This window comes from Patagioenas fasciata, chromosome 23, assembly GCF_037038585.1.
Source record: "Patagioenas fasciata isolate bPatFas1 chromosome 23, bPatFas1.hap1, whole genome shotgun sequence".
NCBI lineage: Eukaryota > Metazoa > Chordata > Aves > Columbiformes > Columbidae > Patagioenas > Patagioenas fasciata.
Window position 1 is genome coordinate 5,735,271 of NC_092542.1, and position 25,860 is coordinate 5,761,130.

The 25,860-nt window shown below is 51.1% G+C and overlaps 1 protein-coding gene across 1 annotated transcript in view; it reads left to right on the top strand.

The window, feature by feature from the left end:
- The window catches only part of FBXO42 (F-box protein 42), a 46,502-nt gene extending 20,863 nt beyond the window's left edge, over positions 1-25,639 (top strand). The window contains exons 4-10 of the mRNA XM_065854970.2: positions 2,221-2,355; positions 18,324-18,477; positions 19,509-19,619; positions 19,901-19,997; positions 21,294-21,350; positions 21,847-21,963; positions 22,639-25,639. Coding sequence (XP_065711042.2) covers positions 2,221-2,355; positions 18,324-18,477; positions 19,509-19,619; positions 19,901-19,997; positions 21,294-21,350; positions 21,847-21,963; positions 22,639-23,730 — 1,763 coding nt within the window. The 3' untranslated portion in view covers positions 23,731-25,639. The remainder of the gene's footprint in view (positions 1-2,220; positions 2,356-18,323; positions 18,478-19,508; positions 19,620-19,900; positions 19,998-21,293; positions 21,351-21,846; positions 21,964-22,638) is intronic.
- Positions 25,640-25,860: the final 221 nt, after the last annotated feature.

The following is a 25,860-nucleotide window of genomic DNA, read 5'->3' on the forward strand; positions in this document are numbered from 1 at the left end:
CGGGCGTCACCGCGTCCCCTGCTGAGTACGGGGTATTGTCTGCGACACTCCAGTGTGCCGGTTGGGATTCATTCAAAGCGGCGAGATGGATATTGCTGGTGTACGTACGGGTGGGCTGCCTATAAAAAGCTCTTTCATGCTGGAAATATGTTCCTGCAGCTGTAAAATTACGGCTGTGGGGCTGGATCGCTGGAAACCAGGGATGCGCGTGTACTGGTGCAGAGCGAAGCTGGAAACGCCAACTTCTCTTGCTCCGAATTGTTTCCTCTTGCTACCAAAAGCAGGTTATCAACCCTTCACCACAGACGCTTCTTTTTTAGAGTTTTTTTTGCCTTCTTGCTGCTGTTTCAAAAAGAAAAAAGCCTTTATGTCAGTACAAGCTCCAGGGCAGTCCCGTGTCAGGTCAACTCATCTGAATCTGTTCTTATATTTTTAACTGATGAACAGTCAAGTGCAACGTGGGATGGAGAGAGAGGGAAGGAATGGTGCAATTACAACCTGCCACGTATCTCCCTCTGCTTTTGCTTCGACACAGACTAAATATTGGGGCTTTTTACCAAAGCCCTTGTGCTGGTTATTGATGACACTGTGTGGTCCTCAACCTGGAGAAGCTGCTGCAGGATCCCAAGAGCTTCTCACCTCCGTCTCAGACCCAGGGCCAGATGCCACCCAACGCCACGGGCTTGGCCGCCTGAACTTTGACTTTTCCTTGGGGGCAATATATGGCTTGTCAGCGTGGGGGTGACGACTTCTGCTCCCTCCGAGCCCTGGCTGGGACCCTCGGTGTTCCCAGAGCATAAAACATTGTGGCTTTCCACTGCGTCGTAGCATATGTGCGCTTGGGAATGATTTACCATGTTATTTTCCCACCCCTAAACTTGATAATAAACGGTGGAGGAGTTGCTGGGGAGGCCTTGCTGAGGTTGGGAGGGTTGATATTAGATTTTTCTGGCTATTTTTGAGGACATTGGTGTGTGAAGCTGGGCTTTGCAGAGAGATGTTGTGGTTCGGAGCAGGATTCAGGCAGCCGAGTGCTGGCGCTAAGCGGGATTTGATGATTTGGGAGACCTTTAAATATGTCCCGAGAGATGCAATAACAAACAGAGCAGCATCCTGACGTGCAGATCAAAGCTTCAGAAACAAGCTCGTCCTTCCCGCCTCATCACCCAGATCAGCGCAGGAGCTGAAGTTGCCTGCTCTCCTCCATCCCCGCTTGCAAATTTAGGAACCGCCGTGAGTTTGAAGGGTGAACTCGCTCTCCCAGCGTCACCATCAGGCGCCAGTCCCGCTTCTCCTGAGTTAGGGAAGACGTGGAGGAGACGCCGAGAAGGCGAAAGGCAAGGGGTTGTCGTGCAAAATCGACAGGGCTGGTTGAGTTTGAGGAAGGAAATGCAGAAATTGGGAAATCCTCTCTGTAATTGCAGGGGTTTCACTCTCTGTGGACACATTTGCTCGTCCTTCAAGGGGAATGAGCTGAGCGGGTCCTCTCTGCTCTCTCACATATTTATTTCTTGTCAGAGGTGCCTGGGTACCACAGGACCCCAACTGCCACATACAGACATTTGCTTTCTTCCTTTTGCTGCCAAGTTTGGGCCCAAAAGCTCTTTATTTCCCTGGGTATCTCTGAAGGGTTGTCAAGTACTGTGTTCCCTCATTCCCCATCCCTAATCCTTTCCCATACGGAGCAAAGGGAACGTTCGCCTGAGGTGTGTGTGTCAGTGCTGCTTTTCTGTGGTGAAATACTGTCAGGTTTGGAAAAATAGAATGATAGAATATTATATAATAGAAAAATAGAGTAGTATTTAATAGAATATTATAAAAATAGAATATTATACAGTAGAAAAATAGAATAAGTGACTAGGTCTAGGTACACAGACCAGTTTCTTAGCCTTAATTCCTCAATCTGTAAACCATATAAACTAGCTTAGAGAAGGTAAGCGTGCTGAGTGCATTAATTGTAGCTGATCTAATTAACTGCAGGCTCCTAAGGCAGCTTTCTTTGCGCTTTCAGGAGCAGCTCTGCTTGAGGGGATCATCATCTCACAAGGTTCTTGCTGGAGCTTTCCAGGGACACTCCTAAGCCAGCCCGTGGTTTTATTGAAGTTGGGGCCGCCCGTTTGCGTTTTCCCCATCCAAAAGAAAAGAAAATAATCTCTTTTTTCCACCCAAAAACGTGAAGCTCGGAGAATCAGCTCACCCGTGCGTTGTTTTTATTCGCAGGTGCGTGTTACTACGACGCCAACCAGTCGATGTACGTGTTCGGCGGCTGCACGCAGAGCAGCTGCAACGCCGCCTTCAACGACCTCTGGAGACTGGACCTGAACAGCAAGGAGTGGATCCGGCCCCTGGCATCGGGTGAGAGGCACCGCGTGTCACTTCATCCAAATTTACCTCATCCTGGTGGCTGGCTGGTCTGATTCTGTATTTTCCCCCGTCTTTTATCACTATCCGACCTTTTTTTCAGTTTATATCCATTTGGTTTTTTGCCGCAAAACATCCACGCAGGACCAGCGACACCTGCGCCTACGAGAACGTGTGTTGATAAGAATCATTGTCCCAGCGCTGAGATTTTTATTGTTTTTCATAACTTTAGTAGCTGCCACTGGAGGTATTTTGAGGAGTGGAGCAGACGTGCCCGTGCGAGCGTGGGAAAACAGGTACATTCCTGCGGCCCGCGAGCGGGGCAGGAAAACGCCGCAAAATCCTTTCCCACGCTGGTTTTCGGGCTCCAAATGTCACCCGCTGCACGCTTGTTTTCCTTATGTTTCTGAATTGGACCAAAATAACACTGGGGAAGCTCTTGGAGGGGTGTTAATATTAAATTAGCTTTTCCAGCAAAAGCTTTTAACATTTAATGAAGAGTGGGGTGAAGAAAAGCTCAGCACCCTCCAAGAGCTCCTTGCTGACTTATCTGCTTGGATCCAGGCTCCCTCTGACCCTCCTCCACATGCTCTAAATATTGTGGATTACTCAGTTATTTTGTTTTAAAGTCTTATTTTCTCATCCGATGCTTTTTTCTTACACAAAGTCCTCCAAAATCCGGATGTTTCTGCGTGCTGGTGTTATCTTGGAGTGGCTCAGATGTCACTTTGAAGTGTTAACACGTAACTTGGTGCTTGGTGACTGCTCGTTGGATACCAGTCTATGCAAACCTTAATATTGTTTATTTTTGCGCCCGCACACACAATGTATGATACCTACAGATGAGAATTAAGCAGTCGTGGGCTTAAAATGGAGTTAAAAACCAAACCACAGTCTAGAGATGCATGGAAACCATCTCTTGCTCTTCCTCCCTCCCTACCATAGCACTTTCCCTCTGCTGAGGGGTGGAGAAGAGGCCGGGAGTGGTACAAACAGCACCCCAGGTGATGCAGATCTTTGCTCTGACATCTCTTCTTGCAGCCCAGCGAGTTCTTACGTCAGATTAAATGTGGGGCCGCGACTTGCAAACCGCGTTAACGAGCCCGACCGCCGGCACCCGGCTCCACGCCGTTCTCGCGATGTTTCGCCGAGTCCAATTCCCGCTGCCTTTCGAACAAATGCCGCTTTTGCGAAAAGAACGAGTCCTGTGGGAATATGTGTCAGAGTTAAGTCCCATGGGAAGATCCCCCGAGGAAATATTTCTGCGTTGCTGTCATGAAGCGCGTGGAGGGAGATGGGATCGCAACTGAAACTTGGGGCGGTCTCGCCGAACAGAGAGCGCTCTTGTTCCTCCGGCTTCAGAGGAGATGAGTCACCCCGCGCCTGTGCCGCTGGTTTTCTTTACACATAACTGCTATTTTATTGTCTTTTAGTCCTTAACCAGAAGGTTGGCACCTCCTGCCTGGGAAAGAACAGTGACTGGAGGGGGCAAAAGCAGAGAGAGCTTTGAAATTCAGGTTTCGGAGATATAAATAAGACGGGAGGGATTTCAGTTTTAAAAAAAGAGCTGGCGTTGATTGATTAACACTTGATGTGTGCGCAGGCTAATTGCTCGCAGAGGTTGAGGAGGAGGAGTTCCCACCCCTGCCCTTATTCCGGAGTAAAACCCACCCTATAGAATCCGTAAGACGGCGGCTTTTCCAGAAGTTCTTGCGTGGAGATGTTTGATCACGTTCCTCTTGCGCCCTCGTTAATCATGGCCATCTCAGCTAATGAGAGCCGGGCAGGGCAGTGCCTTAGACCTGGCTCAGGTGAGCTACAGCAGCTTCATCCCTTTCCCCTCTCCAAAGGGCTTTTCCAGGAGAAAACACCCGTTGTTGTTGTTTCTTCAGACCTGTTTTCATTTGGGTTTTCTTACTTGGAGGCATTAGATGACATCAGAGCAAGGGAATTCATCTCCAGCCCAAGCTGCTGCACTTCATTTAGGAGTAAATATTTATCCTTCAAAGAAATAATTGGCCCGTGTTTCTTTAGTCTCGGAGACAGAGGAGGGAGATAATTGCTTCAAAAAACCCTAATTTTTGAGGTTTCAAAGTATTTTTTGCCTTAGATCTAAAACAATGGCATTGACTTTCTACTTATTAGGCTGGAGCAGAACAAGAGAATAAATCTCCAGCTTTTATGTAGCTCTTTTTCCTGGTGGGGCTTAATGCTCTACAAAGGAGGGTGGAAGGCAGCAGGATCTCTATTTTAGGAACGTGGAATGTCTCTCAACTTTTTCCTCCCTCAAGATTTTCTGGCCCCTTTGGAGCTACTTTTCCACCTCCTTCACTCCCACAGCCAAGTCTCGCTGGAGCAGGTGGGGGGAGCGCTAATTAGTGGCGTAATAATGACTTAACGTGGGCAGCCGGCAATGTTATCCCGGGGTAGGTGGTCCCTGGGGGGCAGGTGCCTTTCTCCACGGGTTGGGGGTGCTTTTCTCTGCCTTTATTTGCATAATTAATCTGGGCACTTTGAGCTTATCTGCCTAGAGAAGAAGCCGATGGAGGCCGGGAGGTGGTTTAGGCTGGAGTGTGTTTACCCAGCTAGAGGCGAGGGTTAGTCCCGGCTCCTCGGAAGCTCAAGCCGCGGCACGCCGCTCTCACAGCCGTGACTTTGGGGGCGACCGCCCTCCGCTGCTCCCCAGAAACGAGCTCTCCTACAGCCGAAACAGCCCAGGGAAGAAACAAAACCCCTTGGAAACGGGAAATCCCAGGACTTAACGCAACAGATAACGCAGGAGTGCGCCCGGTGAGGGTTTTGCTGATGCCTGGAGGTGGCTAACTCAGGATTTTGGCTTTTTGGGGAGGAACTTTTGTCGTGTTTCCATGAGACATTCTTGCTGAGATCCATCTCTGCGTGATGAGAACTGCAGGCACGTCCTGGGAGACGCTGCCCCGGCCGTCAGCGCTGACCCAAACCCGTCGTCCGTCTCTCCCGTTTGCGACATCCTCAGGCTGCAGCGAATAATTTATAGGCAAGATTGAGAGCGTATCCCCTGACAGTTCTCCTTCTGGCCTGCCTGTGCTATTCCAGACTGTATTTCTGCAGATTTTCTCCCTTCCTGTGTTTGTTATATTCCTCAGGAGCCCTGCGCTTGGCTTCTGTCTGCCAGGACCCCACACTAAACTGAGAAATCCCTTTTTGCCTGTGTTTGCAGGACAGAGGTGGAAGGTTAGGGGTTTTTTATAGTGTCTTTTACTTGGGAATGATGATACAAAGACCTGGTCTTTGCAGGGAGACGAATGATAGCTGAAGACCTATGGACTCTGTGCATCCTCCTTGTTGTTCCTGCTTTATCATCCTTGGCCAAGCACAATCCCCCTTTTGCTACCATCTTCTCTACGGCTATGTGGGAAGACAAGAGCTTGAAAAACCCAGTTTCCCCTCTTGACACCGTGTGTTTTATCACTGCCAGGCTGCAACATCCCGCTCTGATATCAGGGGAGTTGCGGCTCCGTTTTTGGTGTTTGCCGGCCCCACGTCCACCCTTCCGCTGGGGGGCTAAACCTCCCCAGGATTTGTTTCCTGGTGCTTCTTTGGTGCTGCATTCGCTCTTGCTGGGGAGATGGGAAGGCTTCTCATCTCTTTTTCAGGATAGAAACAGACTCAGAGGCAAAACTCACAGTATCACAGTATCACAGTATGTTTGGGATTGGAAGGGACCTCAAAAGATCATCTAGTCCAATCCCCCTGCTGGAGCAGGAACGCCTAGGTGAGGTCGCACAGGAAGGTGTCCAGGCGGGCTTTGAATGTCTCCAGGGAAGGAGACGTTGGTTAGATGCTTTTCTCTTTGTCCGTGTTCACAGCATTGTGATGTTGCCACATCAGAGCAGCTGATACTCCCTGTGTCTTATTGTTTTAGCCTGAAAATGAGTAGGGGCCATCAGCTTTGTGCTTAAAACCTCCTGCGTAGGCTCAACGAGACACAGTAAGTGTACAAAAAATAACACCTCTCCGCGGTCGGTTCCTCTTGGCTCTGTCCCCTCCGTGTTTGAGTGGGAGCTGCTGGGGTTTGAGGATGGGGTTTCCCCTCCGGAGCTGAGGGGAAGGTGCTTTTGATGGTGTTGTGTCAACAAAACGAACAGCCCGAAGGAGGCAGGAGAGGCTCTGCTGTCACCTGCCCCAGGTGGTTATATCAGATGTGGTCCCCGTGCGGTGGGAGGCTCTTTGGGCTGAGAGAGCCAAAAAACACCCGTTAGTCGTTGAGCGCAAGCGGAGCGGTTTGCCCTTGACGAAGCTGCGCAAAAACCTTGCCCTGAGCAAAACAGAATAAAAAAGCAAGCCATGTTTTCATCGTTTTTCATCATCTCCTTCTAGAAAACAGTGGCAAGTTTGCAAAACAGTTGGTGAAGTTTGATGGCGCTGGTCCCGATCCAGGGTGAGCTGGGGGCCCTCCCGGGTGACGGGAGCTTTGTGGAGCTGAGAGGAGACGGGACCTGCAGCAGATTGGGGTTGGAAGGAGCTCTGGAGAGCATCCAGTCCAAAAGGTGACAGGCTGGACTTTGCGAGGAAGGGACGTTGTTACGCGACCGACGTCCAGCCCTACGCATCCGCAAATCCGTGTGTCACCTTCATAGTGGCAATCCAAAGGGTCGGTGGGTTTCTAAAGAGTAAAACAAGTTACAATAGTGGAAACCATCTTGTTTGGATTTAAAACTCATATTTTGCAGATTGTTCAGTCCTTGGTTGTGTTTTGCATTGTTTTCCTGAATAGCAGTAACCAGCCGAGACTCGTTCGCTAAGTCCTCCGCTCTGACCCTGTATTGCAATTCTCCTGCTCCCATTGCAGAGGGATTTGCCTCACGGTAACGTAGCGAGTGACCCAAGGCACATCCTTGCTTTGGATATTAAAAAAATCCCCAAAATCCTGCCCTGACCGTGCCAGTGTCCTCTGTAGAGCAGCATTCTGTCTGTGGACCACAAGACACCATTGGCGAGACATTTCTTAGCAAAACCAAACCCATTCCCAGATATGCAAGGAATGAAACCAGGAGAAGCAGGTTTTGAAAATAAACTTGCAAAATTTAGCCCGTCTCATTTCCACTGGCAACTCTTGAGAGGGGAGCTCCTTGTGCCCCCGCGTGCGTCTGAGCTCAGCGCAGTGCTGAACGTCCCTTTTTAATTGCAGGCGCACCTAATTTTGTATTAGAAATTCAGGATCACCTTGAGCGCGCTGGAGCCAGGTCACAGCTGCTCCTGGGAATCCAGATGAGTGAACAGCTGATATCTGGCACAGAATCACGTCTCTAATTATGACTCCGGCTACTGGCTGCGGGTGTCTGGTATTTCAGAGTAGAACAGGTTAGTGGAACGGGTGGAAATCCCTTGCAATACGTGCTGCACGGGAATCGAACAAAGAGGAATAGTTTCCTCTGGCTCTTTTCCTGACCTGGTTTAGTTTTCTCCTTTATTGCCCTTTGAGTTTAGCAGCAGTAGGGGCTATTTGTGCATTTGCAGAGCTAAAACTTTGTCTTATCGTTATAAACAATATCCCTGACTTCCCTGCTGTGATCAAAATGCTCTTGGAGCCCGGAGTGGCTTGACCCTGTTGGAAACTCTGCCTTAATTCTGGTGAGTCTGCTGCCTGCCTGGAGCTTGCTTAGCGCACAGCTCTGTTCTTTTAGTAAATACATTGAGTTTTTTCCCCAATTTGGGCTCACAGGTTTGCAAGGAGGTGAGGAACCAGCAGTAAAGCGATAGTAGCCTTTGACAGCTGTATCCTCCAACCTGGTGTTGGGAGGGATGAGAAGCGCTGAAGGATGAAGCCTATTTAAAATGTCAAACTCCAGCGTGGAAATAAAAGGCAAAAGTGCATCTTTTGAAGAAGAATCCTAGTAAACAGGGAAATCCAGCTGGTGGTACACATAGAAATGCTGCAAAGTGCGCAGAGGTTGCCCTGTTGGATGTACACAGGGCAGCAATCTGCTGCTCCCGGGTGAAAACTGTGTCTGCAACACCTTAAATCATTCCTTTTGCAAAGTGCAACGTTGCAGGGCAGCTGGGTTTGCAGCGCTTGGAACCAGCAAGCTACACCCTGTTTTCCAAAGGAGCCAATAGCCCTCAATAGAGAGTTTAAACTTCATTACAGCCCTACCAGGGAGCAAACCCAGAGCTTGTTTTTCAGGCTCTGGGCTGCGGCTCGGCGCAGCTCGGGTGATCCTTGGTGCCTTTCGGCCCCTTGGTTCGCCTGTCTGAGGCAGACAGGGTGTTAATTTGTTCCTTTCTTCGCTTGGGTGGTTTTGAAAAACATCTCTAATGAAATGTGCATTATTAAATATTTCAAGGGCAAGAGATGAAAATTTATCAGGTGAAGGTTTTGGTTTTGTCTTTTTCCCAAAAGCTCTGATGTCTCATTGGGAAAGCGCTGCTTGTGTTCCAGAGGTGGGGTCCAGGAGGTTAATTAATCCATCGCTGTTGGGTGCAATAGGGTCGCTCTGTGGTTGCGCTGAGATGCCTGATCTGAGTGGGTTTAGCTTAACAACACACATTTACCACCCCTTCGGTTTATCATCTGCTCTCGTGACCTCTCTTGCTGTTTGTGTTTAACCTCAGAAAGCTTTTCATCATCTGGATCTGTCACCTTCTGAATCGCCCTCACCCAACATCACCCATCGTGCGCGGGGCAGCTCGTACCCCTCGGGATGGACACCCGGTTGAATGAATTACGCCAGGGACGTGGAGGTAGAAAACACACACAAATTGGGTGTGTGACCTTTTTGCGATGATCTGTCACTTGGGAAGTGACCATCCCCTGTGCTGGGCCCAGTGAGGCCAAACCTCAAGTCCCAGGGCAGTTTTGGGCCCCTCATGCCAAGAGCAACCTTGAGGTGCTGGAGCGAGTGGAGAGAAGGGAATGGAGCTGGGGAAGGAGGTGGAGGTTGAATCTTGGGAACAGTTTCTTCCCCAAAGGGCTGTGGGGCATTGGAACAGGCTGCCCAGGGCAGTGCTGGAGTCACCAGCCCTGGAGGGCTGGACAGACGGACATGAGGTTCTCAGGACATGGGGCAGGGACAGGGCTGGGTTATGGTTGGATTGGATGATCTTAGGGATCTCTTCCAACCAGAATGATTCTGTGATTCTACATTTAGGGTGCAAAGCGCTGGCTGGTGTCTTCCTGGGTGCAGGTGACATTGCAACCTACGGGGAATCTTAATGCATAAAAATGGTGTAGAGTTGAATCTTAAGGAGTAGGTGAAGCTATAAAAATGCTCTTAATCATTGTTTCTTCCTCGATCCCATCCCAGGTAAATCCCCCACACCACCCTTTATAAATCCCCCACCCCAGACAGAGCTCCGGAGGTGCCGTGTAGGTGTACATTAATTTGGCAAGACATGGGTCGAGATGAAGAGGTTTCAGTTGCACGTAAGGACGTGGTGTGGCTGCACACGGGGGCAGAGCTGGGTGGTCTCACATCCCGTGTCCCCAGCTCCCTTTTCCTGCTGTGTGCTTAGTAAAACACCCTGGACTTGTCCCTAAAAGCCAGGGTTCTCAGGGACATGGGGTGGTACCAAGGGTAGGGAAACAGTTGGACTCAATGATCTTGAGGGGCTTTTCCAACCAAAATGATTCTATGATTCTATTTTAAATCTGCTCATATGGCATTTGTCTCTCTGCGCAGAGCAGCCCTTCTTAAGACACTTATCAGCGTGAATTAAGCCTAGAAGCATGAAAAATAGCTTGTTGCTTTAACCTTGTCAGACTTAGATTGCCAGAGAGAAGCGCAGATCCCTCCAGAGATTAACAAGGAATTTTTCCCACTATCGCCTTTATCAGCCTCTGGGATGGATGCGGAGAATTCTTTGCCTCCACGGTCCCCGTTTGCGACACATGAAGGTGCCCTGGAGCAGGGCTGGGGCAGCTGCACATCGCTTTTCGGCATCAGTATGTGTTCATTTTAAAAAATGACCTCCAGGCCATCTGAAAATCACGCTCTACCAAAATTGGGGAAAACTATTTGCAGGCTTGTTGGTAAAGAAGAAGTCTGCAATCTGCAAAAATAGGTTCCTGGGGTTGGGAGTCCTTATATAGACAAGTGGCTGTGTCTCCTTGATGGTGCTGAGCATCCGGCAGCTCCCAGTGAGTCGGGAACGTTAATGTCTCGTGTGCCTTAGATTTGGGTGAAACTTTGAGCACCTGCTGTTGAAATGCTGAGTAGGAATCTCTCCATTAATACTCTTTCCTCTGCCTCAGAAAGCCAGCAAATGATTTAAGTTTTCATGGTGTCAAAGTGCAGGCGGGTAATCTTTCAAACCGGTACTTCAGGGTTGATTTTGCAAGAGCTTTTTATTATTCTATACAGATTTCTTTTTCTTTCAGGGGTATAACTTTATCCTGACATTTGATTTCATAGCCTTGTGGTGGCTTTGTGCTTGTCCGAGTTCGGCTGACTCCAGCCAAGATACTTGCAAACTGTAAGGAGGCTGCGAGAGCAGCTGGGGCAGCGTGAATCCTCCTCCTTTTATTTCCTTTTGAGGAAAGAAGGCTTAAAAAAATACGAAACGGCCGCCCCAACCCCACACACTGGTGTTTATATTGGTGTTGTCTCCGAGATAATTAATGCCTTGGAAGCTGATAACCCAATCCGGCTCCTGCCCGAGGCTGGTGCCGTCATCCCGGGCGGGAGGTACTGAGGTGCGATGGAGCTTTGTCCGACCACAACCTCCCCCGGGCGTTTTATTATCGAAATATTTGGGTTTCTCGCCAAGCTTTCCCTCCTCGGCGGGTACGTTCACCTTCGGAGACGCTCCCTTTTGGGGTCGGTGGAATAAAACCCCACTTATCCCGAGGCTAAATGAGCCTTGTCAGCCGGGAAGGAGCTTTGAGGAGCTTTTGGAAAAATCCTGCTTGGAGGCTTCGGGCAGACGGTGCTGACATCTATCGGCAAAAGCTCCTTGCGAGGCGCCCCAGAGGGTGATTTTCCTCCTTTAAGCTGATGCTGCTGTTGTGCCTTTGCCTAAGGACCCTGTCCACCAAGATTACATATGTAATACCCCAGATTTAATACACAATATTCACTTTAGGGTATAGCCCCTGGCCGGCGAGATGTGCTTCCAGAGACTTTATAAATGCTCACAGCCTGATTTTGTTAATACATCTTTCACAAAAGCATCTGCTGTAAAATCTCCTTAATTCTGTGGAATGACAAAGCACCAGCTCATGCTTGTCCACGATCCAAAAAGGTGAATATTTATTCCGGACATGAAATATTCAGCCAGTTTGGCATTAAAGTGGAACAGCCAGAAAAGCGCAGTGCTTGGGTGGCTTGGAAAGTAAAATAAGAGGGAAGGAGGATGCGAAGAGCCGGACTGAATGTCCCTTTGTGTATCGTACTGGGATTTTCACTAAGCGGCTGAACTTTCTTTGCAGCAAATGTTGAGCTTTTTGCATTTATTTATTGAAGTTGACTTTTCTGGCCGGTCGCTCTTTAAAGGAGGGTTGAGCTTTGTTTAGCCCCATGGTAGCTGTAACCTCACCAAATTACACAGCGGCCGTTTCCTGAAAACACCCGTAATTTGGGGCTTCTCCGATGTCCGAAAAGCCTCGTGCCGCGGCAAACGAAAGGGGAACGTGGCTGGGGTGAAAAGCGCGGAGCTCAGCATAGCAAGCACGCTCCTCCGCTAACCCACACGTTCCTCCCTCCCTTCCCTACAATTAACCGGTTACTGCTTCGTTGTGTAGCCCAATTTCCATCCCTCCGGTTGCCTCCTGGAGGGGAAGCCAAGAGTCACAGGAGCCGATCGGCCGAGCGCTGAGCTCTTTAATTAGCGCCGGAGCTGTTTTGTGTAGGATGACAGACTGTTACTCAAATCACTTGAAAGTCTGCAGGGTACGGTACCGCTCAAGAGGAGGAAAAGAAACAAGTATTAAAGCGGAGGGAGGTGGATCGCTGGCTGGCGCTCGGATTCCACCCGCCTCGAGGGAAAAGCAGCTTTTGCAACAGCGGCACCTTTTACCGCCAAGGCCAAATTTGCATTTCCCAAAAGCGGGTGAGGTGATCGCAAAGAGGGAACCCGAGGTGACCTCACTGTAAAGGACTCAGCACCTCGGAGCGATGCTGTTGGTGAGAAGCGCTCGGGATGGACCCCAGTTAAACCTCGAGGTGCAGGAATTGCGGCGACTGAGGAAGGGGCAAAGCCCCGGGGCGTTCTGCCACCTTTAATCTCATCCCTTGTTTGCTCAACGTGCTGCGTAAGGACATTTTTGCTGAGCATTAGCGCCGAGTGACTCAGTAATCCTGTTGCACGGGGTTCAGAGAGCACTGCCTCTCCTTTTCAGCAGCTTTATCGGCCTCGGAGTCACAGTGTGTAAGAATTTCCCGGGTGAAAGAATAAACATGACTATGACATTGCAAAAGCTCAGGGGTGACTTATCCTCCCGGTGGGGATTTCTACCTCTGCTTTGTCAAGATTGCAGGAAACCAGCCCTTTGGTTCCATGCTGGAGGTTCGACTGGGCTTGCACCATGAGCCTGCGTCATTGTAGGGTGGAAATTCAGCTTTTTCTGTGTGTGAATATCAGTTTAAGCCACTGTGGTTTGGTTCCATACCCTCCATAACTTGCAAAAAAATGGTGCACAGATATTTTTGCCCCCATTACCCGAGAGGTGTTTTGCAGGTGCCAGCCACACGTGCCCACAAAAAACAAATCAAATCTTGTTCAATTTTTCTTTAAGCTCTTGCAAAGCTGAATTCCTGTTCTCTTCCAAACAAGGAAGTGGCTTTGGTAAGGGAAGAAGATCCTTTCCTGGCTCTTAAAAGCTTTAAGGTTTAGGCAGGCCTAGTCAAAGCTAGGCTTAAAAATATTCACAGTGCCAGTGCCGATTTGAACATCTTGGGGATAAAACCAGGTGAAGGTGAGGTTTCTGGGTTAGGACCTGTGATTTGGCATCTTCAAGTCTCTGCCAGCCTAAAACCCAGACTAACAAATCCAGACCGAGCATCAGAGCGGCTGCTGCGGGTCCATGGGATGCAGGACAACAGGTTTTACCCGCATTCCGCATCCCGCAGAGATGTGTGCGGTTTAAAGCAGCATCGGGACGGCCGGTTCCAGGCCTGAGATGGGGCTTTGTTAGTCCGAGGCAGAGCACAGTAAGTCCAGGCCTTCCTTTTAGCTCCATTTCTGCTGTGACATCACCAGCTGGCTCCATTTTTTTCCCTTCTTAAAGAAATAATTTGCTTTTTCCCTCTTTTTTGACTCTCCTGAAGCAACACGAGCTCCTCGGGGTCAAATCCCACTGAACTCTGGTTTTCTGCAGCCAGTTTATATTGAAACTCTGTGACTTTGCAGAGGTCCAAACCATTTAGGAAACCCCAGCAAATGTTGCTTTTGTACCTGATGATGCAGGTTCAGCATCTCCCTCTGGCTTTTTCTCTGGAATTTCTCTGCTGATAACGCACCCACCAAATTAAGCACATCCTTGCGCCGGGCGTAATTTGTTGAACAAGTTTAATTTGTTTGCAGGGTTTGGCGTGCAGCTGCTGTTTTTCCAGCGTGGTTTGAGCCCCGGTCACCTTGTCCCTTTTTGTCCTGGTCCAGGGAGTGGCTGTTCACCCCAAACCCTTCCCTGGGATGGTTTTCTGCCCCTTTGCTGTGCGCATCGCGGGTGGTTTTTGAACCTTCCTTCGCACATGGAAATCCACTGGATGAGCTCGCCTTCATTTCTTCACTTGGAAATTGGAAAAGCGGCTGTTTATCATGGCATTTCCCATGAATCGGCTGACGGTGACAGGGATCGACTCGCCTGAGTTGCACCATCGTCTCTTACTGAAGCTAATATGGCTTTAAAAAAACCCATCAGATCTGGCAATAACATCCCTGGGCCATTATTGTCTCATTTATCTCCAGAAAGCTTAGTCCACCATAACAAAATTCCCCCAAATGTATCCCCTTGACACAACCCCAGAACTCTTTCCATATCTCAACCTTCCCTCCAAGCCGGTACAGACTCCAGCTCCACTCCAGCGCATCCCAGTATTTCCCCAAACAACATCCATTTGAACTGCTCTTTCCATCTGGATAACCCCATCAAATCAGGCACCGGCTGCTTTTTATTTTTCCTCCTTTTTCTCTTTTTATTTTAAGCTCCACTTGGTATTTCATCCTCAAAGTTGCTCGGGGCTGCGCCTGCTGTAGGTAAAAGGCTGATCTGGAAATTCATGTTACACGTGCCCTTGCAGCCGGGTTTTTGTGGCCGCTGAGCTCTGCGTGTGCTGCTCCGGTTGCATTAGAGAGCTGAATAAATGGGCTTTAAAAAATGCTTATACGGACAGATCCTAAATAGATAGCGGCCAGAGCTCGTGTCAGAAGCGATTAGAGGTTGGCATTTCTCTTCCAAACATCCGTGGAAGCCAGAGATCTTTGTTTGTTTGTTTTGAAAAGTCCGTATCTGCTTTGCAAGCCAGGAAAATCCATCAACTGGAAAAAAAATAGCTCAGACCGGCTTTTAGCTCCTCATCCCGACCGAATAAACAGCGTCAGCTGGAAATAGAATGTTGCCTTCTATGTTTAGGGGTAGTTAATTGTGCTGCATCGTCTGCGTGCTTGGATTTTTATCCCCAAGGAAAGATAATCTGATATCAGACTGGATGGTGTTATCGGGGTGTGGAGCTCGGAAACCCAGCCAGGAGTCGTCCTGTGTGCTCCGACCCAGGGAGCAACTGGAACCGGTGCAATTAGCTAACGATGCTCTTCTACAGGCACTTCAGTCCCTGGTGAGGAACAGAAGCCGTTTCATTTAATCCCGGCGAGGAAGGAGCCCTCCCACGTCAAGTATGTTCCTGCAAACCTTTGAAACGCCGCTCGGCGCCTACTCCAGAGAGCTCGGACTTTGAGCAGGTCGTTACGGGGCCCCATATAATTAAGCCGTGTCCCTTTGATGTCCCTGCTGCCGTACCTTGGTCCCTGCATTCCTCATACTTGAGACCTGAGGTCACCAAGAGCCGTCGCCGCTCCTGCCCTCCCTGGGGACGGTGGCAGCAGAGAATGGTGTGAATTCTCCAGGTTTCAGCAGCTCTTTGCTCACGGATTTCTGCTCGAATGCAAAATCACTGAAGCCCTCTCTGGTATGAGAGCATCTGTAGATAACATGAGGACATGAGGAAGAAATTGTTGGCCCTGAGGGTGGTGAGAGCCTGGCCCAGGTTGAGCAGAGAGGTGGTGGATGAACCATCACTGGAGACATCCCAGGCCAGGCTGGACGGGGCTCTGAGCAACCTGAGCTGGTGAAGATGTCCCTGCCCATGGACTGGATGAGCTGGGAAGGTCCCTTCCCACCCAAACTATTCTGTGGTAACCCAACAGTCTGCTTGGAAGAGGCTTTGAGAGGTCAGCTCTTCCTTTGACCTGTAAAATTGAGATTTCTCCTGCATTGCAGAATGCAGCTCCGCTCATTTACACCCGTACAACATCCAGTAGCAGGCAAAGCTTCCTGAAAAACCAGGACTAGCCTCTGCCCTGGGCTGTTTGCAGCTCGTTGACTCATTTTGGAACCGACTCACTGGCTGAGGCTGGGGTTGACCTTCGGGTTACAGCACTAGGAGGGTGGGTGGCTTTCTCTGCGCCCTCCCAGACCTTTCTAAGCAAAGACCCAATCTGTTTCTCCATTTTAGAATTACTCTAGCTAGCCCTTTTTATATAAAAATAACCCAATTTAAGCCCAGCACCTTTCAGCCTGTGGCATCCTCAGTGGAGAAGCCTAACCAGCCGATTCTCCACAGACTATGTAGAAATGTTTCTAGTTTGCGATGCCAAGCTTGGGAGAGCAACTTGATGCTCTGCCGGGGCAATATTTAGGCTGGCAACCTGCTGGTGTGGATTAGTGAATTACACACAGCCACGGAATGAGCCAGGAAAACTGGGATTTGGGAACAAAGAGGAACCAAATGTGCCCCTCTTCTGGCACTCTGGTCTCAGGTATCGCTCTGACCACACTACATATGTCTCCTCCACAACTTTATTCCCTTTTTCCCCTATAGCCGTGAACCTGAGAGCAGCAGAAAAAATGTGTTTTGTCCCTGGAAAAGGGCTCAGGGACCCTGTGCCCATCTCCCCTGCGGCTGGCCAGGGGTGGCTTTTTGGCCGAGCCCTTCCCACCCACCAGCTGGAACCCATCGCAATCGAATTGCTTTTCTCAGTTGCAATATCTTAAAATAGCCGCTCTGGTTTCTTTTAAAAATAGTCTCCATTCTGCTTGTCATTACCTGCTAAAAATGTTTCTCAAAGTTCTATTAGGGCGCCGGGGGAGGTCGGTTTGTTTGGTGTCTCGGCCTTTTTGGAGAAGGTGACTGTGGTTCTGCGGCCACGTGCGTGACCTTGCCCTTGAGCTGCCCCTGCTTCCCTCAGCCAGCCCGGCACATCTGTATCTTTTAGGTGATGTATTGATGATTATTTTGAAAGTGTGACTGCAGAGGTGGAGGAATCCCTGTGCTGGGCACTGGGGAGATCAAACCGTGAATCCTGGGGGCAGTATTGGGCCCTTCACCTCAGGGCTCAAAATGGCGGCACCAAGATCACCTCAGGGCTCAAAATGGTGGCACCAAGATCACCTCAGGGCTCAAAATGGCGGCACCAAGATCACCGCAGGGCTCAAAATGGCAGCCAGAGGGGTGGCGGGATCACCTCACACCAAGAAAGGCCTTGAGGTGCTGGAGTGAGTGGAGAGAAGGGAACGGAGCTGGTGAGGGGCTGGAGCACAAGTGTGATGGGAGCGGCTGAGGGACCTGAGGGGTTCAGCTGGAGAACAGGAGCTGAGGGGAGACCTTCTGATCTCTGAACTGCCTGAAAGGAGCTTGGAGCCAGGGGGGTTGGGCTCTGCTCCCCAGGAACAAGCGCCAGGAGCAGAGGAAACGGCCTCAAGTTGCGCCAGGGGAGGTTGAGGTTGGATCTGGGGACCAATTTCTTCCCCAAAGGGCTGTGGGGCATTGGAACAGGCTGCCCAGGGCAGTGCTGGAGTCACCATCCCTGGAGGGCTGGACAGACGGACATGAGGTTCTCAGGACATGGGGCAGGGACAGGGCTGGGGAATGGTTGGACTCTTGATCTTGAGGTGCTTTTCCAACCAAAAATGATTCTCTGATTCTACAAATGTGCCTGATGCTGGTGACAGCCATGGGAAGGAGGATGCTCAGAGGCATCAGCCCTGGCTGGAGAGACTTTTTTAGCTTCTCCTTGGAAGCAATTCAGTGTCTGACCCAGCACTCGCAGCCAGTGGGATCGTGACAGAGCAGCAGCAGGTCCAGAACAGAGCTCAGTGCCGCATAAGCCTTTGGCACACGCGGCATTTTCCTGGCACGACGTATCGCACCAGCACCCAGCCCAGGAGGTCACATCGTCTCACTCGTGCAGGTCCCTGCCCCCCGCGGAGCATTTTGAACTCAAACAAGCCGAGCAAAAAAGTCTCTTGATATTTTTTAGAGCAGCGCTTTGTTGTGCAGGCTGGAGGAGGGACTGTTAGCTCACACAGCGAAGCGTTTCGGGTTTAATCACGGCGCTTTGCAAAAAAAAATGGGGGGATTTGGTGTTCGCTGCCGCTGGTGAGCGCCCCGGCGATCGGCCACGAGCCACGCCGGATGCGCTGGAACTGGAATTCGCTCTCCCTCCTTCCTTGGGGAGAAGTTACTGGGTACGTGGAGGTAATTATTGCTTTTATTCAGCGCTAAAGCAATAATTTCGAGGGATATGTTAGAAAGCTAGCAATTTCCTGCCAGTGAGTGACAGATGTTTTGCCATCCACGAGACGTGCTTTCAGGCTCCTACTAATTACCATGACACAAATTGGCAGGAGTTTCTCTTCCCAGGCTCCCAACTGTAATTTTGCGTTCTTTTCTGCTGTTTTTTTTTTAAAGGTGGACTCTCCGTGTTGTCGCGCTTCGGTAAAACCCGTGTTTGCTTTCCTAACCTTCCCCTTCTCTCTCCCTGCCCAGGTTCGTACCCCTCGCCCAAGGCGGGGGCCACGCTGGTGGTCTACAAGGACTTGCTGGTGCTTTTCGGCGGGTGGACGCGGCCGAGCCCTTACCCCCTGCACCAGCCGGAGAGGTTCTTCGATGAAATCCACACCTACTCGCCCTCCAAAAACTGGTAAGGGCACATCTGGATTCGAAGTTGAGGCTTTGATCCTGGAAATACGCAGCTGTGACACAGCTGCAGGAATCGCCGGAGGGTGTTTCTCCGAGCGTGCCGGGGACTGGCTCGTAGGGAAGCTCGTGTTCCTCGGTGTGGCTGATCCTGGGGTGTCTGCCATGCTCTTAATGAAACAAAAACCTTGAAAGAAAAAGAAGGCACAAAAAAACACCGAGGACATGGACACGCTGCCGTCTGGCACGTGTTGGGTGGTAGTTGCTTCCATACAGCTCTCACCTTGTACCTAAAATATTCCCAGACTTCCTGAGTGTTCCCATCGCCAGGTGGGAAGTCAGGATGTGAATGTTTTAAACATTTAATCGATTTGGCTGCAAGACAGTGAGGAAAATAAGAGATAAAACCTTTACTCCTGGAGGTCTGGCTTATAGCAATGGTCCAAACTCAAAGCTCCTGTGGCCCCCCCGCTGGAGATGCAATAAAGCACCGTTTTTGTAAAGTCTGCCTTTCCGGCCCCTGGGCTCACAATAAAACATCCAGCAGAGGCCGTGGAGGTGACAGGAATTTTCCTTTTCCCTTTAAGCATTGTTGGGCCGGTTTTTGACCAGACTTTCTCACTCCTGCTTGTGTGAGAAAGGAGCAAATCCTTTATCAAAGCGGCGATGGTTCCTGCTCCTCTTTCATTGAGAACTTTTCATCATCAAAAGTGTCCATTATCCAGTGCACTTTTGGGCAGTGTCGTCCAAACGCTGTAATTAAACCGCATTGGAAATAATTCCGGGCGAACTTAATTGGAAGGGGCAGTATTTCCAACTTGGCCTTGTGACTTTGTCATGCTTTAAAAATGTTTAGCACATTAGTATTTCTAATTAGTTTCGCTGTTATTTGGCTCTTTGGAGGTTTTCCCTGAGGTTTTCCTCTGTAACGTGTTCTTCAGGACTTTGCTGTCCCCTGGGATTTTGCCTTTTACTTTTGATCTGGTGCATTTTTCTCTTCCAAAATGTGGGTTTTCTTCCTCCCTCTTCCCCCAGGTGGAACTGCATCGTCACCACGCACGGCCCCCCTCCCATGGCCGGACACTCCTGCTGTGTCATCGAAGACAAGATGATTGTTTTCGGGGGTTCGCTGGGATCGCGGCAAATGTAAGTTTAGGGTGAAGCTGTTTGTAGAATCCTCCTGCAAGCGAGGAGTGTGCTGTGGAGATCCAAGGTAGTTCATAGCGTTTCAGAAGGAAATCTCGCAGGGTTTTGGGGTCTGCAGGCTGCCTAAGCTCGTTTTCATCTCATTGCGAATCTCCTTGAGGCTCCAGCCTGCAAAAAACATAATTCTGCCGTAAAACTCTGCCCTGAATCCACATTTCAAACGCCCTGAGGCTCTGCTTGTGCCAGCGGTATCGTCACCGCTTGTTGTCTTATCCTTGCAGGAGCAACGACGTCTGGGTGCTGGATCTTGAGCAGTGGGCTTGGTCCAAGCCCAACATCTCCGGGCCCAGCCCTCACCCGCGAGGCGGGCAGTCTCAGGTGAGCTTTCCTTCACCACCGACACACGCCGCAAAGATAAGCCAGACGCGGTTTCATTTCCAACTTCCACGCAGCTCTCTGCAAGTCGCCTCCAAGCCACCTCCCCATCTCCAAATTATCTTGGAACCTTTGCCCGACGGGCCCGTGTTTTCTCTCACCATCTGCACTGCGAGGGCGCTTTTTATCTCCCTGCCGCTCAGGCAGGTACCGTGCAGTGTCTTGTGCCTGATTCAGAACTCTTAATGAGCGTTTCTAGAAAACAAATTGCTGTTTTCACCCTGCAATCATCCCCCGTGGTGTGTAAGATCAATGAAGCGTTATCACAAGTTGGTTTGGCTCAAGGCCCTTTTGATTGCTCGGCTCTCCTGGTTCTCAGTTCGAGCGATGCTGGATTGTTCCTGCTCGAAGCCACGGGTCTGGCAGTACCTGTTTTATTGTCTGCCCGGGGCAGGGAGCTCGTGGGAGTCACCTGGCTGGATGCAGGTGTCTCGGTCGCAGCTGCCATCCCCACATTCCCTTTGTGGTCCCCAGGAGGGTGGTGGATGGTTCCCAGCGTGTGGTTCATCTCAGGGCACCCAAAAAAGATCAGATGGGTCATGCTTGAAAGCGACTTTCTCTCCGTCCACTCGAAAAGGAGAATGAGGGCTTTACTCACCCACCACCACCATCTAATAGTGGTTTATTGACTTTATAGCAGGGCCTGTTGCTATAGGACAAGAGGTGATGGTTTTAAACTAGAGGGGAGATCCAGGCAGGGCATGAGGAAGAAATTGTTGTCCCTGAGGGTGGTGAGAGCCTGGCCCAGGTTGGCCAGAGAGGTGGTGGATGAACCATCCCTGGAGACATCCCAGGCCAGGCTGGACGGGGCTCTGAGCAACCTGAGCTGGTGAAGATGTCCCTGCTCATGGGCTGGGTGAGCTGGGAAGGTCCCTTCCCACCCAAACCATCCTGTGATTCTATAATTGCTGTGAGCACGTGGCCTCCCAGCTGGTCCTTGGACCTTCTTCCCTTGAGCACAGAGGCTGTTGAGTTCCTGGCTCAGCTCCAGGAAGGGTTTTCACTCTCCTCTGTGAGAGGAGCTGCTTTGGGAGCTGTTTGAGACAACACCGTGGGGTCAGCCCCACATCCCGCTTTACCTTGGGCCCAGCAAAACCTGCTCTCCACCCTAGCTCTGCTCCTCATCCTGGGGCGGACAAAATTCAGCAAGGTCTGTGTGGTTGAGAAGCCCTTGCTGAAAGCGCTGGGCGCTGCTGTGTGTCCTTCCTGGTCTGAAACACTGTTCTTTGTCCCCTTCAGATCATCATAGACAACGAAACCATCTTAATCCTGGGTGGCTGTGGTGGTCCCAATGCAGTGAGTATCCTGGGGGGAGCGTGGGCATGAACCCCACGTGTTTCGCTGCAACCGAGAGCCGTGGGTGCTGGATCGGGGAGTGGGGGGACTGCATGTTACCTGGATGGCATTTTATCCTGCAAATCTGGGCACCCACGCAGCAGGTTTTCCAGAGAAGCTGTCTAGCTATTGCTAGAGCTGCTTTAATTAAGAAAAAAGCACCCCAGGCACTATCTGAGCAGCTCGCTGAGGTTAATTGAGCCTCAGAAGAATTAGCCCTGATTTTCTACTGGGGTAGAAGATGGAGATGAAGGGATTTGTCCATGGACATTGTAGGGTGTACTCACCCCTGGGCGGTCAGATCTTGATGTAGGTCACTGTCCCTCTGTCTGCAGCAGCAAAGCACCGCTCCTGCTTCTGATGGGTTGATCTCAGCAGCACACTGGGCTCCTAAATCTCAAACCGGGCTCCTAAATCTCAAACTGGGCTCCTAAATCTGTCATGTTTCTCTTGACAGCTGTTCAAAGATGCCTGGTTACTGCACATGCACGCAAACCCCTGGACGTGGCAGCCGCTCAAGGTGGAGAATGAAGATCACGGAGCCCCAGAGCTCTGGTGCCATCCTGCCTGCAGGGTACAGAAAATGGGGGGGTCTCTGCTTTCTCATATACACCCTTGATCATTATTGCCTGCCCAGAATGCTCCATATCCCTGATTTTTTTCCCCAATACAGCACAAAGGCTGTACTGGGCACTGGTGAGGCCGCAGCTTGAATCTTGGGGTCAGTTCTGGGGCCCTCGCACCAAGAGAGACTTTGAGATGCTGGAGTGAGTTGAGAGAAGGGAATGGAGCTGGTGAGGGGCTGGAGCACAAGTGTGATGGGAGCGGCTGAGGGACCTGGGGGGTTCAGCTGGAGAACAGGAGCTGAGGGGAGACCTTCTGATCTCTGAACTGCCTGAAAGGAGCTTGGAGCCAGGGGGGTCGGGCTCTGCTCCCCAGGAACAAGCGCCAGGAGCAGAGGAAACGGCCTCAAGTTGCGCCAGGGGAGGTTGAGGTTGGATCTGGGGACCAATTTCTTCCCCAAAGGGCTGTGGGGCATTGGAACAGGCTGCCCAGGGCAGTGCTGGAGTCACCACCCCTGGAGGGCTGGACAGACGGACATGAGGTTCTCAGGGACAGGGGGTAGTGCTTGAGTTGGGTTATGGTTGGACTCGATGAACTTGAGGGTCTCTCCAACCACAGTGATGATTCTCTGATTCCAAGGGTCATCCTGCCATGTGTAACCTGTTCCCTCCCCTCTCCTCTCCAGGTGGGACAGTGTGTTGTGGTTTTCAGCCAAGCTCCCAGCGGCAGGGCCCCGCTCAGCCCCAGCCTCAACTCTCGCCCCTCTCCCATCAGTGCCACACCGCCCGCCCTGGTCCCCGAAACACGGGAATACCGCTCCCAGTCTCCCGTCAGGAACACGGACGAAGCTCCCTGCGTCAACGGCCGCTGGGGCACCTTGCGACCCCGAGCGCAGAGACAAACCCCCTCGGGATCCCGGGAGGGCAGCCTGTCCCCAGCCAGAGGGGACACTTCTCCTGTGCTCAACGGTGGGAGTTTGTCACCCGGAGCCGCGGCGGCCGGCGGTGCCTCTTTGGACAGCCCAGTGCAGCTCGTATCGCCCAGCACACCTTCCACGGCCGAAGGATACGACCTAAAAGCGGGGCTGGCCCTGGCGCCACGCCGGGGATCGCTACCGGAGCAGAAAGACCTGCGTTTGGGATCCGTCGACCTCGGCTGGGACCAGAAACCGGCTTCCATCCTCTGCCAGACAGACGGCGCAGACAGCAGGACGGTCGGCGTCAGGAACCCCCCCGAGCAAACCAACGGCGTCCACACGCCGCCCCACGTCGCCAGCTCCCTCCCGGGCGCCGTTTCCCCCGGCGCGCTCCGGAGGAGCCTGGAAGCCGTCAAAGCTCTCTCTTCCAAAAACCCCTCGGCTTCCGCCGCGCTCAGCCCCCCTCTGGCTTCTTCTCCGGGTTCCCCAGGCGCCGAGACGGGTTCGGCGGCGCGTTTGGGCTCTACCCAAAGCGACGGCCATTCCTTACCTCCCATCGCCCGCCGCCTGGGCCACCACCCTCCCCAGTCCCTCAACGTGGGGAAGCCTTTGTACCAGAGCATGAACTGCAAACCCATGCAGATGTACGTGCTGGACATTAAAGACACGAAGGAAAAAGGACGAGTCAAATGGAAAGTGTTTAACAGCACTTCGGTGGTGGGGCCGCCCGAAACCAGTTTACACACGGTGGTGCAAGGCAGAGGGGAGTTAATCATATTCGGTGGCCTCATGGACAAGAAACAAAACGTCAAATATTATCCCAAAACAAATGCCTTGTACTTTGTGGGAGCAAAAAGATAATTCCGGCCCCTTCGCCGCCGTCACCTTCTCCCCTCCCTCCCCGCGGCTCTTCCCTCTCCTTCCCCAGCCCTCGCTCTGTCCCACAGGCGTTCAAACTGTGAATTAGGCAGCAAGACACCAATAAAATCCAAGCAAAACCTCCAGCGCTGCCCCACCGGGTCCCAACGAGAGCCCGGTTGTGTTTACAGGAGCCGCGACGCTTCGAGACGAGGATTTGGGGTGAGCAGGTAGGGAAATCTGCCATCCAGGATCCTCTTGAGGTTGGTTTTTCTTTTCCAGGGGTTTGAGAGGCTTTGTATGTCTCCGAAACTCCTGGCGGGATGCGAGTAGAAGGGAATTTCTCCAAAATTTCTCCAATTTCCGTGCTGGACTCTGTGAGGAAAACAACAGCAATACCCCCCAGGAACCTTCCAGCGCTGCAAACCTTTGCTCGACACAAATACGATGCCTTTTGGAGCTGGTTTTCTTTTTGCCTCGCACCCCTTTCGATGCCGCTCTGCTCCCTGTTCTCCACACCATTAGAAGGAAGAACAGACTCTTTTTTTTTTTTTCTGTATGAAAATGCCAAAAATATTAAGAATTAGCCCAGTGTTGGCATCCTCCCCTCCCTGCCCTGTGCTGGATCAGACCCAATCTGCAAAAAAACTCACTTATTTCCTCAAAAAAACCCATTATTCCCAAAAGCTGAGAAATTTGGCTGCCAGTTCCCTCCAAGAATTGAAGGTTTTGTTGTCGCTCAGCAGCCCAAACCCGTTCGAGGCTGAACCAGCACCTCAGAACCTGGGAACGGGGTTTGTTTTCCGGCCAAAAGGGTGAATATTGGTACATTGGAGAAGGTGCGCGGGCTCGTTACCCGCAGCTCGTCTTTGCACCTCCCTCCTTCGCAAAGATTCAGACACATGAAAATCCGAAGGGATCGAACCTTCCAGAACAATCTCCCTCCTTCCCTTTCCTGGGGACAGGGAGGGGCAAAATGGGCCAATTCTGCCAAGTTTTGGTCAACAACCTCCAGCACCCAAAAAAGAAGGAACCCTCCCCAAACCGGCAGCGCCATGACGTGGCCCCTTTTCCTCTATTTCTTTATGTTTTGTCTTTTTAAGTTTTTCTCTATTTTATTTCTCCTTTTTTTCCTATTTTTTCCTTTTTTCCTCCTTTTTCCCTCTTTTTCCCCTCCATCCCCACTGAGCATTTTGCCGGTCGGAGCCTTAAATCCCATCCCAGCCGCAGGGGGACGGGGAGGGTTTTGCTTCGGCTGCGGCTTTTCCACCTCTGTAAATAAATTCCTCATCAATCCAACCTCTCCCCCCCATCCACAACATTATTTGACATATCCGAAGAACAAGCAAAATGCAGTTTTTCCCCCCAAAACCTCAGGAGCACCGAGGGTGAGGTATGAAATATTCCTTCTCCAATTTAAGCTTCGTTTGGGGCTCCGCCATCGATTCATTCCCCCCCCAACTTTGCATGTCTCACCCCCCCCCAAAAAAGAAGTCAAAAAAGGGATGGATGACACCATTGAGTTGACATCCGTCCATCCTCAAATGGTCCCAAAATCCCCCCAAACCGCCCCAAAATCCATGTAACCGCTCCCAAAATCCCCACGGGGCGCGGAAAGGCATGTTCTGCGCCGTTAATGATAAAATTCACCCCAATTTTGACACAAACCCCCCCCCCGCCCCCGAGCCGCTGGTGCTGTGAGCGAGGTGTCACCCCCCCGCGACTCAGGTGTCCCCCGCATCGTCATCCCCGGCTCGGCCGAGCATAGGAATGAAAAGCGATTTTTGGTGATATTTAAAATCTTGTGTACATTTTTTTTTGGGGGGAAGGGGGTTAATGGGTTCCCCTTCCCCCCCCCTCCTCCATCCTGATGAATTTTTAGCAGTTTAACAAATAAAAAGGAAAATAAAGAGATGGTTGGTCCTTTTGGGGGGGTGGAGATGATGTGTGGGGAAAGCCCTGCTGTGCTCCCTGTGAGATTTGGGGGGGAAAAGGGGGGTTTGGGGGTCTTTGTGGGTGAAAAAAGGGCAGGATTTCTGCCAGGGGATGTTGGAGAACAGAGAGAGGTTGGAAAAGGGGGGTACAGGGGTTTGGGGGTGAATGGGAGGGTTTGGAGAAGGGGGGTAGGGCTCG